General features: G+C 38.6%; 1 protein-coding gene across 1 annotated transcript in view; it reads left to right on the plus strand.

Annotated features, from left to right (window-relative positions):
- Positions 1-531: 531 nt before the first annotated feature.
- The window catches only part of nr4a3 (nuclear receptor subfamily 4, group A, member 3), a 30,193-nt gene continuing 17,972 nt past the window's right edge, over positions 532-12,752 (plus strand). The window contains exons 1-5 of the mRNA XM_057339859.1: positions 532-559; positions 1,373-1,525; positions 2,438-2,519; positions 4,542-5,365; positions 10,073-10,202. Of these exons, the coding sequence (XP_057195842.1) occupies positions 2,456-2,519; positions 4,542-5,365; positions 10,073-10,202 (1,018 nt within the window). The 5' untranslated portion in view covers positions 532-559; positions 1,373-1,525; positions 2,438-2,455. The remainder of the gene's footprint in view (positions 560-1,372; positions 1,526-2,437; positions 2,520-4,541; positions 5,366-10,072; positions 10,203-12,752) is intronic.

Raw genomic sequence — 12,752 nt, forward strand, 5'->3', positions numbered from 1 at the left:
TTATCTCAACTCTCTTCCTTTCTTTGTGTCTTTGCTGGAAAGCCTCTGTCTTGCGCGCTTATTGAACGCAGAACGGAGCGCCTCTTACAAAGCGCGTGCTTCAGTGCTCTCTCGCGGTTCTCTAGGTTACCGGGGCATTAGCGGACCAGCGACTTCAGACGTACACACTAAAATACGCTGTCACAATTGCACATAACCCTACTAAGACAAATTATAGAATTATAAAAAGCATCAGGTCTACTCAGAGCTAGAGTAGATTAGTTTACACAAACTTTTATAAAGCCACTCAAAATTCTAATTTTTGGTCATTATGCAATTAATAAATTACTACCTGTAGTCTGACTTCAAATCATACACTTTACTTTGGATTCTTTAGCAGAGGTTGGGGTTCGAGATAAGCAGTTGCCTTGTGCTCAACGTAGCTTTTGGCGAGGGCTGGCTTTGTGTGAGCGCGCCTCTGTCAGGGAGGGGGCGCTAGTTGCTTTTAAAAACTCACCGGTAGCGCGCTTGGGTTTATTTGACAGAGGACGGGGATAGTCCGACTTCGGCGAGTGCCCAGGTGAATATTGTCACTCTTAAGAAGAGAAATAATTTTGAGCTAATGAAACACAAACAGTAAGGCAAAATCTTTTAGTTGACGCTCAGCATTGATCTAATAACATGCAAGCTCGCGTGCAGCACAAGAAGACAAATTAAATATTGCATTTAATATTGCATTTGCAGACTGCTTTGTATGTGTGAGAGCCAGTTGAAAATGTATTTTTACGCTTAAACAATGCATACTTTCATGCATGTTCTCACGTGCTTTATCTTTGGCTTTGAATAACAATTGTTGTCCAGTTAAATGTTGTTGGTGGTGGGTTTTAGCATTGTTGTCAACGTTGCCTTTTTCTGTAGACCAAGTATCCAAAATATGCGTGATTTGTGTTCTGCAACTCTCTGAGGACTGTGTGTATGTTTGGGATATTTTTACAATATTGACATACACGAAACATTGTTTTTTATACTTAATGTGAATTGTTTTAATTTTACTTGTAGCAAAATATCAGCTAATGAATTTGAACGACCTTACGCATCTTTGTAACTCTTTTAATTTCTGCATGCAAATAATATTTAGATTTGAATAAAAACTTAGCATTGTAGTGGAACCTAAAGGTAGGTTATAGTCTACTCTTTTAACTTCGCCATGTTTAAATTAGTTTGCATGCTGGTGTAAAAATATAAATTATTTGTAAATATCCTAAGTTTATTGCACCATCTACATTATCAGGAAAGTGTAGGCTATCTCTGTCATTGTACAAGAACAATGTTTGTGTGTGTGACTTTGTACATGTCGTGGTGAACTAAAGCCTATCGTCTTTCCCATTTTTAGACTCCGGTTCGGAAGAGCGTCTGCAGCCCAGGTCTGAGTCCCGGCTACCGGATACCTCATGCGCCGCGTGTGCTGAAGCAGCCCCGAACCCCAGACGCGTGCAGCCTCCACCCGAGAAACCAACCACAATTCAGCGAGCAAAAGGCCAAACAGGTACCACATGCCAAACAAGTCTATACTCTAAAGAGCTTTACCAAAGATATTTTATTTGCAGACTAATAATAGAGAGTATTGTTTATATTTATAGAGCGTAGCCTATATATCTCTTACTGGCCTATTACTTTGTCTGTTTTAAGAACATCATATTTTACATACTAAATCTCAAAAGAGAAAAAAATATTTTGTAGCTAATTTTGCCGGGCAATTATTCGTATGGTCATGTATGGTAACATCTTTGCTTGTATGACTTTTAAAACTTTGAAACTTTAGGACCATGTACTGTAGTAATATTTTGTATTCAAATAGCCTAAATACTAAAACAGTATGACAAATAAATAAATAAAAGAAATACAACACCGTTGGTCTGTCTGTATGTTTCATGCTATAACTTCATGGATTGAAGAGATTTCTAGTCTACACTTTATTTGCTAAGATTTTTTTAAAAGTAGGCTATACACCATGGGTTTGTTTGTTTGTGCAGTAAATAAAGGCAAAAAACACTGAATATGAACTATTTTTAAACCATGTCACTGTCTTGTGTAACATTCAGCAAACCATTTAAAAACATGAGTGCCGGAGAGTGTGGTTGGATATCGTCTTACTGGCCGACGAGAGGCGTCTTCTATATTGTATTTTATAGCCTTTGATTTTTTTTACATAGCCTACACCCAATACTATCATAACACACAATGTTTTTCATGGTGCGAATGCAACCTCGTGTGCTACTGTTAGAATTTCTGTGTTGTCTTGGTGTAGGGAAAGTGAAAGTGTGGTTTGCACAAATATATTTGTGCTGTCTGTGTTCCACTGATTGTCTGTTTCAAGACGCATTAATACTTTAAAGCGTGTCATGTTGTGTAATTTTTATTATTATTATTTGATGTCGTTGATTTTTTTGTTTGTTAGATCTATGGCACTCTGACAATGAACAAGCGATCACAGTTATTGGAACAGCTGCATTTTGTCCATCTAAAATGCACATCTCGAGGTTAGAAACTGTTTCATCCATCTAAAGCGCTTTCTTTATAAGCCTGCGTGTGTATTTGTGTGAGGTTCTCTGACTTGTGCATGCGCGCGCACACAGAACTATAAAGCATCGTTTCACATTGACTTTATGTGGTCTAGACCTTCTTAATCATTTGGAGTTTTACGTTGTGATGGCTGCGTTTCATTTGAATTATCCGTGTCATGATGAAAAGATGGATCTAAGGCAGAGAATCGACATGCTGGTTTGCACGTGTACAAACAAACCACAAACGAATACACACAAAAGATGGTATAAGAGAGTTAAATCGAAATTGTGTGAGTGTGTCTTGGGATTAGTTTTCATAATTTATGTTGGCCTTAAAGGTGTAAAAGTATTAAAGACGTGTAACGTTGTAGTATTAAACTGCCTTATACATTAAATTACAAAAGTATTTAAAAGCAATTGTTTTTTACACAATAGTTTTTGTTTTGTAAAATTACCAACCTATTTAAAATAGTAGCTTATTGTTTGTATATGCAAAACAAATGTTTAAAACGTAAAATTATTTTTGTTTCTTAAGTTATAAATAAGATACTTAGGCCTATGTTTAGTACAATAAAATTAGGAAGGAAGTGCACACGCAACGACGCGTGCACACAAAATATTTTTTTCTGTGATGTCGGTAAGAAAGTTTGACTCACTCCTGCAGTCTTCCATCCAGCACGAGACTGACATCAAACCATTCCTCCGTTCGTTTCGTTGACGATGAAGAGGTCGCACCTCACACCACCTCATACCTTAAAGCGTTTATTCTAAATATGTGCAATACCACTCAAATTTTGTAAATATTAGAGATTTTTATTTATTCATTTTCACAACTGATTACTTAGACTTTAAACAGGTGAATAGCCAAAAAATGTAACGTTAAAAACATAATACATTGGTTTGGAGGGCGACAAAGTTATTAATAGGAGTTAATAACAACTCCTATTCAAATTGAGAAGAATGATTAAAAACTTTTTAAAACTCTTGAAAAGACAACCAATTCTGTGAGGGGAAAGTTCATTTGTTTGAGTTATCCGTTCATGTGATGCCTCGTTTCTAGTTAGCAAGTAAGTGTTTACTAAAATTAAACCGATTTTTCTCATTGTGATGATTTTAAGCCAATATGAGTATGTGTGCATAGCCTGTGTGATGTGCGTAGGAAACAGGACGCGCGCACACCGTTCCGAGTCATCACAGGTAAAGAAGCGTTTATAATTGATAAGCATCCTGATTTTACTAAACACACATGACGTGTTGGAGGCGCAAGGATTACGGAGTCACTATTCCACAGCGTCAATCCGACGTCGGGTCTATGTACACTTCCCCACCTAGGAAAAATAAGCAAACAAAGGACACTCACACACGAGGTAGCTATGCACAGATGCACTTAAACAGCTGTATCTACACGGACCGTTGTATATTACATAACATAGGAGAACGATGGCGATTTGCTTTTCCTGGAGCGCAGGACTTGGTCAGAAATACAGCAGATGAACAGAAACAAGAGAATTTCTCTTTGCTGATAATATTTTTATTACTTGTCCACAGGTGCATTGAGTGTGTGCACACTTTAGTGGTTCCAAAAAAAAGTTTTGATTAATATTCTGCTTTATGTGTTGACTGTTATTCACTACCTTTGGTCTGTCCTGAACATAATATTTTGTTCAGTTTGGCATGTTTTTTGTTGTTGTTGCATAATGCGTAATGTACATTTAGAATAGTGCCAAGTAGACAAGATATATCTGTAAAAATATATAAAGCTCAGTTGTAGAATTAGTTTTTTAAGAGTGTCTCAGACGTTTTATTCCAAAGGACACAGGTCAGCAATGGACATGCACCTTTTTGCATGTGTGCCACCAGCTCATGGCCTAACCCATGTTTCCAGGTGAATGGTTTATGTACTAACTTGGTACTACCAGAAAATGCTGAAATGCTTAAGGTCTTCACACCCGAAGACAAAATTTGAAAGTCATTAAGTCTCTCTCTCCTTCTCTATAGACATGCCCTGTGTTCAGGCCCAGTACGGCCCTGGACCTCACGGGTCCAGCTACTCCACACAGTCCTTTGGTTACCATGGTGACTACAGCGCTGACCTCATGGCGACAGACTACGCGAAGTGTGAGCTCGGTGGGGGGGAGATCTCTGCGGCGGCTGCCACCACTTCTCTCCCCAGTTTTAATGTGTTTGTTGAGGGGGGCTTTGAGCCCAAACCGTCCTGCCTCTATCAACTCCCTCCTCAACGCCCTATCATCAAGAAGGAGGAGGAGTCTTACCCACCCATGGCACCATCTGATGAGGCAATAGCTGGAAGCTCCATGTACTTTAAGCAGTCGCCCCCTTCAACCCCCCCCACGCCACTTCACCCCGGCCCGTCCAGCAGCTCTTTCTTGTGGGACGAACACAGTCTTCCCCCTGTATCCCAGCCATGCCTGATTGAAGGCCCGCTGAAGACCCCTCGTTTCCCTCATTTCTACGAGCAGACGGCCCCACCCTCCACCAGTGGCTACGACGCTGCCATCTGCCTCCCGCTGCGCCCCGAACGCTCTCCTTCGTCTTCATCGTCACACGTGCCACCCAGCATGGACACACACGCACTCTCCCATACACACTCACACATGTACCCACTGAACATGGGTAAGCCAGGTGGCCTGGCGTTTCGCTCCCTGGGCATGGGCCCATGCCCGCCACTCCTGGGGGAGAGTTTGCCATCACCCCCAAGTCGCACCAGCTCTGGAGAGGGTACCTGTGCGGTGTGCGGAGACAACGCAGCCTGCCAGCATTACGGTGTGCGCACCTGTGAGGGATGCAAAGGCTTCTTCAAGGTAAGATTTCGACATCCCTGCACGAACAACAAGAGAGACGTCTTTGAGTGTTGTAGTTAATATACGCTTACAATCAGATGGGAAAATACTTACGTAGCCTTACGACAGACCCGCCCTTTATAGATAAAGGGTTTCAGCATAATCATTAATATTTACACAAGCATGACATTGCATACGTGTTATTATAATAATCCTTATTAATCTCCAACTAGAAGAGTCAAACAACAATTTGTGCTGATGTAAAAAAGAGGATCACAAGCGAGGAGCATTTAGTCACTGTCTTATTCCATTGGAGAGCGTACAATATAACCATCTGACTAAAAAATATCCGGGCCTTTAAAGCGCAAAGCACTAGAATGAACTTGTTAAAGAACGAGCTCAGATGAAACAGAAGGGAAACACTTGCCAGATGGGAAACCTCTCATTTGGATTTCCCATGGTGCATTTTTAAAGAATAGTATGATTGTAGTGTTATGAAAATGGCTGTTTGTGTTTGTTGCTGATTGCTCTGTGCTCCTCGGTGTGTGCTCAATTGCATGGCAAGTTAGGATTGTGTTGTGTAGTTGTGTCTGTCATTAAAAGGAATGTAAGAGGGTTGTGTCGGTCAGTATCCTTTTTCCCTTCTCTTCATGGCAGTGCGGTCAGCGTAGTGTTTGTAAATTGTGTATTTATTAGTGCCCATTAGTTTTGTTCTTGGTTTGAAAGGAGCTCTTGGCTGAAGAGCATCCCATAGCTCTGAAACCATCACACCTCGTTCTCTGAGTGTGAAGCTCAGGGTTAGCCAACCATTGTTACACACTCGACATGCGTTTGAACCAAGGTTGAAGCCCACCGTGTGAATAGTGATTTTTCAGCTGGGTGTGTTTGTGCATTTAGTTTTAGGGGGATGGGGGGTTACGATGTATATGACATAAGAAGTGTTTGAAGCTGCACGCAAAATCATTTATTTTCCTGTACAAAGCCTGAAAGAATGTTTAGTTTCAGTTTCAGAGATGTACCATTGTGACATAGGTTTGCTCAGCCTTTTCATGAAAGTGCTTGCTTGTTTTACTGAGAGTATGGCGCGTGAATGTGTCTGAGTGCTCTCACAAATCGTCTGAGTGGCGGTTGCCACGGCGCCTGTGAGGGTCGTTTCCCTCGGTGACCAGTGAGAAGTGTGACAGCGGCACACACTTAAAATACAGCAGCTTGGAGCTACGGCCAGGAACACACACATACACTGTATTACTGAAAAATTGGATATAAGAATATTATTTTAAAAACATTGCATTTAACATATTTTTATGAAAAATGGATAATTCGGCATTGGTACTGGTTATTTTAAATAATTGCATTTATTTACAGGTAAACGTTTTTTCTTTAATAAAGGTTTAATAAAGAAAATCACATAAATACAGTAAAAGTTAAACATGAATAAAACATTAGAATGAAAAGGAAATTGTTGAAAGACAGCCAGTGAAAGTGAAGGAGAGTGGTAGAGCTGAAATAATTGAAAATGGCCTGTGGTCTGGTGCAGACATAAATTATGCCTCTTTTCAATTAGTTTCACAATTAGTTTTTATTTAGTAATTAATAAAAGCAGGGGTTGGTAAGCCTGAGGCTTTGTAGCTACTGCAACACTGGCACACACGCACTCACACACAAATGACATCCACAAACAATGACATATGCACACTCGCAAGTCTTTGACGATCAGCGTACTTATTTTTATGCATACACACACTCTTACTCACCACCAACTCACAAAACACTCTAACCATTTAATTATCTCAGGCAACTCATTAACTCACAATATAAATATTAGCAGGTGGTTTTTAATGCAGGGAAGCGCATTGTTTGGCATTGTATATCCTTTGTCAGACAGCAAACACTTTTAACATTTTTGATAAATGTGTTTTTATACAATAGAGTTTAGACCTTATTATTTTCAATATGCACATTGATTCTTAGTACATTAGTTCAAGAAAATGGGGAATGCATTTATATTCTCATTACTCCCGCCTCGTCGCAATTTAGTTTTATGTTCATTAATAAGCACTAAATCAATTCACAATTCGCTCCATTCTACTTTCCATCTGAATACGAACGGCTGCCGCTGTTTCAGAATGAAAATGGCAAATATCTACATGTGAAATCTTTTCTCCGTTTTGCTCACTCCACTTATTTTCACATCATTTCTTTGGTTCGTAATTTGCTCTGTGACTCATAACGCACTCTGAGTGGGAATATTTATTCTGAATATTTACCTAATGGAGGGCCAGGACAGGCACGCTCATTCACCAAACCTCCACAACCCACTACACTGGAATTAAAGTTTAACAGCTCTTACCGTAGCAAAATTGAATTACAACTTATCTCAAGCACTTCACTTGGCAAGCTTTACACCAATTAAACAACAAAAATAAAAATAACAAAAATAAATGTGTGTATGTCAGTATTGTAACGTTTATGAACTTTTGAATAATAAACAGGAAAATATGATTCGAGTTTGTCTTAAGCGGAGCGCAATAGCAGGAAGAAGTCACTGTCTCATAACACGCTGATAGTGTGCAACACACACACACGCACCCACCCACACACACACACTTAACCAATTAATGATGACCCAGTTCCACCTCTTCTATTGAACAGCCATGCATGCACGTCTAATTACACACCCAGAGGAAAGAGAGAGAGGGTGAGAGAGAGGAAGTCTGATCATCTCTGATTATGGAAGGAGAGGACGAGCGGAGGGGGATATAAGTTCCCGGAGGGGTTTTAATGTGCGACAGGGCCATTAGCACATGTTACATGTCATGAACCCACAACTGCTTGTCTTTACTGACCCTGCTGTGCAATGGACCGCAACTTTCTGTGTCTGTTTACGTGTGTGAGAAAATTACGGTAGTGTATAGACAATGTCAGGTCAAGTCAAGCACTCCATTGTCATTTTACAGATACAATGATTTTTAATGTGAGTTTTATGTTTTTTTCTATTTGTGTCCATAGCAGAAAGTGAGAGATATGTTAATTAAAGCTAAATTATAACCTCACATGCCCTTTTACCATTTAAACAAGTCAGGAAATTAAAGAAATAAATTATTGTAATCGTAACAATCATTGCACTGTTAGCAGTGTGACATCATTTACAGCAAAAATACACAGAGCGAGGTTGTAGTCACCAAATACCATCCATGCAGCCATTTATCTCATTTCACGATCATCATAAGATGTCTATTCATGCAATAAAACTTGTTTGTGGACCATACACTTGCTGCGACTGGCAGACTGGGTGATCTGTCACTGTGTGATCTGTAAAGACAGTTTCACTCAGATAACATTCATGGGTTTTCATGGGACGTGTGAAAAGAATTTAATATGACGTTTCACATGATTTTTTTATAACAAATGAGCGTTGGTGCAATTGTGTTTATGGGGGTAGTGTTCACATTTTTGACAATCAGTGTAAGTGAAATATGAGAGACTGTGCAAATGGATGAATGGCTTGGGTGGGTGCGAGTGTCTACGCTTCACCTGATGGTAGAATTCCAGTTTCCTGTGAAGAGCAGGTGGTATCATCGATTTAATTTACACCTGTTGGAAACAAATGTGTCTGTATATCATGATTCGCTTTAATTGTCTTTATTAATAGTGCTTTTATATAAACTAAAAGTAAAGTGAGAATAAAGCATTGCCACAAATGTTTAAATATAATCAAATAGGCTGTACAAGTCATTTCTGATTAGTATTATACATTGTATACATTTTTACAAGTTACATCTTATAAAAACAAGTTGACATTTATAAACATATTATGATGAGCTAAAATAATGCTATTGATCTCATGTTTTACAGTGTATGGCATTAAAAAATTAACTTCACTAATGCAAAAATTAACTTCACTAATACTTGCCACTACACATACATAAAAAGTTGTGTTAATCTTTCAAAAAAATAAAGGGAAAGATAAACGATGATTTTTTGTGGGTTTGTTTTGGAACTTTCAACTACTAGCAGTCTAGCTAATTGAATAACAGCTCAATGAAATCGGTATTGTTGATGCAAGTTTTAGTGCTATTAAATTGGCCACAGTTGTAGCTTGTTAAAACGTTGTTTTTGTTTGTTTTGGATATTGTCTTAACCACCATAGAACTTACCGGTCTCACGCAAGCGCTTAATATGTTGGATTAGCACGTGCACTTGATGTTTGAACCGCACTGTCACGCGCAAGTTTTTCCTCCTCGCTACAGTTTCGACGGCGGGAATGCTCGCAGATCGTTTAGATTGCGTTTTAATAAGGTCAGCAATAATCGCGCATATCCAGCCAGGGAGAAAAACAACTCCCAGGGGGGCTATTGCGGAGACGCGGTCCGCCAAAACCCCGAGGTGCCGTGAGCTGACCCGCGAGTTTCACAAACAATTTTATCACGCAGTGCGGGATGTCTCGCGGGAACGGCTTCAGCACGCTTCGCGCTGATCTTCATTGTCAGTGGCTTGCGCTAATAAAATTGTCCCTCCTGCAGGCAAGGCATGTCGGGAAATTAATTTTTATCTAATTATCCTGATGGAGCTGGAGCTTTTTCACGCTGTAATTAAAATCTGACCTGCAAGCTTCCTTTTTAATTCTCAGCCGTAAAGGAATCAAACGAAATAAAATGTTTAGACCTGTTCGCTTATTGTTTTTCCCCCTTTCTCTTCTTTTTCCCTGTATATGGTTGGTGGCTGCAGAGGACGGTGCAAAAGAATGCAAAGTATGTGTGTTTGGCCAGTAAAAACTGCCCCGTGGACAAAAGGAGAAGAAATCGGTGCCAATACTGCCGTTTCCAAAAGTGTCTCAGTGTAGGCATGGTGAAAGAAGGTAACACACACACACACACACACACACACACACACACACACACACACACACACACACACACACATACTGGTTTAGCTATATTAGTGAGGACATTGACAGACCTTCACATTAGTGAGGGCCAGGTATTCTAAAGGCCATAGCGACAAGCGAATGCCATAGATCACCATTAGGTGGCACCAGCAGCACCTAAATCACTTTAGATACGGAAGACACTCAACGATGAAATTGAAAACACAAATGAAAATATGCAGGCTTGTGAGGTCACGCTGTTGCTAGGTGGATAGCATACGCATTTTAAATGCGTATATCATACTATACAGTAAATATGAATTATCCAAAGGTTTTATCAGTATAAAAATGTAATCAAACATTAATGCTGAATGTAATTGACGCTGTAAATATATTTAATGCTTTTAAAATAAAAGTGATTTGATTGTTTTGGTTAATTTAAACCGACCATTTAAACAAACATTGTTTGTAACTAACCAACCATGCCATGCTGCAGAAGCTTTTTAATGGACGTTTCCATGGATACATTAATTGCACCAAGCCATTGATTGATGCTTTTCTCTCTAAATCACTAACTGTGAATAAAAATTACAGAAAAGTTTTTATACCTAAACTTTTAGACAGGATACGCAAGTATAATTAAATTACGTTTAAATATATTTTATATATGTAAATAATTATTTTTGGTGTTTATTACATTATAAGTAGGCCTAGTAGGACTAACAATTTTTCAATGTTCTTAAAGAAGTATGCCTATCTTCTGCTCACCAAAGCTGCATATAGTAAAAAGAAAAAAAAGTGAAAATACTATTATGGCTTGCACTGTCATGATATGCTTCCTGGAATGAGAAGTTCAGCTCTTGACATCCATCCCCAGTGCAACATAAAACGGAGGTAATTTATGCCTACTGTCACTTATTATTAACACTTTACCCTAGTATGAGAGACTCAACTTTTCTGTACAGCTGTACAATTTCCTACTGGGGATCAATGAAGGACCTCTGTCTGTACGCCTATATCCATCTAATTTATTGTTGTGACGTAAAGATGAATTTTCAGCATCATTACTCTAGTCTTCAGTGTCACATGGTTCTTCAAGAAACAATTATGATAATTATTGTGAATTTTGTGTAGATATATGTAAGCAATACCCAAAAACAATACTTCAGCATGGGAAAACGACCCATTTATTTGATCAACATATCAAATAAGCGATTGACAGAAAACAGAACAACATAACATAACTTAACACAACACAACATAACATATAGGAACAAGGATAAATGAGTAGATGTTATAAAGTGAAATGATGTGCTCGCTTTGAAATGTATGAAAATGTAAATGTAACTGAAATGCCCTATTGGAGAAATTATGAACAAAATCCAAGAAATTTAAAATGCTCACTTCCTCTGAAAAAAAGGATATATAAGTGAAGTGCGTAGTTTGTAGAAAATATAAAAGAAAACAACAAAAGAAAATAGTGCAGTGCTCACTCAAGGGACATGTAAATAAAGTACACTTGAGTACATATTAGACTGATATCCTAAAAGGACATTAGTCAGTATTCCTCAAATAAGTAAGTTTCTTTTTAATAGACTGAAGTGTATTATGGACAAAGTTTTTAATATCGACCCAAGACCTTGAGCTAAGGACTGGATTCACATCAAGACATGATTGGCATTCTGATTTTCCAGGAACTTTTCTCAAGGCAAAACATTTTCGTAGCGTGCTCTTTACAGCATTCTTCTCTTCGCTACTCCATGGCCTCCTAGGAGCTTTCTTTTCTGTAACACAAAACCAAATGTCAAACTAATCAAAACCTTACAAATGAATCAAGAAACCTCCCTCTACAATCACAGGTTTCATCAATAGCCAGGTTTCCATCCTAGGATTGTTTTACAAAAAAGTGGCAGTCCTCAAGTTCTTTTGAGTAAAAATGAGCTAAAACCAATTATTGAGCAAGTACATGAAAGAACGGTGTTTAAAACTGTGTCACTACCCTTGCTGGATTCACCACGGAAAGCTTGTAATAATGGTTTGTAATTTGCCCTGTCGGGTCATCTTTCCTGGAGATCCTTATATGGTCTCTTTCGTCTGTGCGTCATGTCGTCACATTCGTGAACAGAACGAAGAGGATCCGGCTGCTAGCCAGCGCGTGTGGATGCTGCGAGTGACAGGCGGTTTATAGCGTGTACTAGGGATGGGCGATACCACAAATTTTTTATTCGATACGATACCGATACTTTTTCTTGAAATGTTACCGATGCCGATACCGATACTGATGCTTTTTTAAAATAAAAATCTAATTACAATTAAAAAAACAAATTACATACTTGTACTGGCTACTAATAACACATTTATTAAAAAAGCAATTTAAACAAATAAATAAACTGTTTAAACAACCTTCTTACAAAAATATTGATTAAATAACATAAATCCTAATAAAATGAACAAAAAAATGTGCATTTTTCACTGTCTTTTTATTTTTAAACAGGCCATTTTTCTTAGGCTTTAACATTCTTTTTGTACTATTACATACAG

Source organism: Triplophysa rosa, linkage group LG8 (assembly GCF_024868665.1).
Source record: "Triplophysa rosa linkage group LG8, Trosa_1v2, whole genome shotgun sequence".
NCBI lineage: Eukaryota > Metazoa > Chordata > Actinopteri > Cypriniformes > Nemacheilidae > Triplophysa > Triplophysa rosa.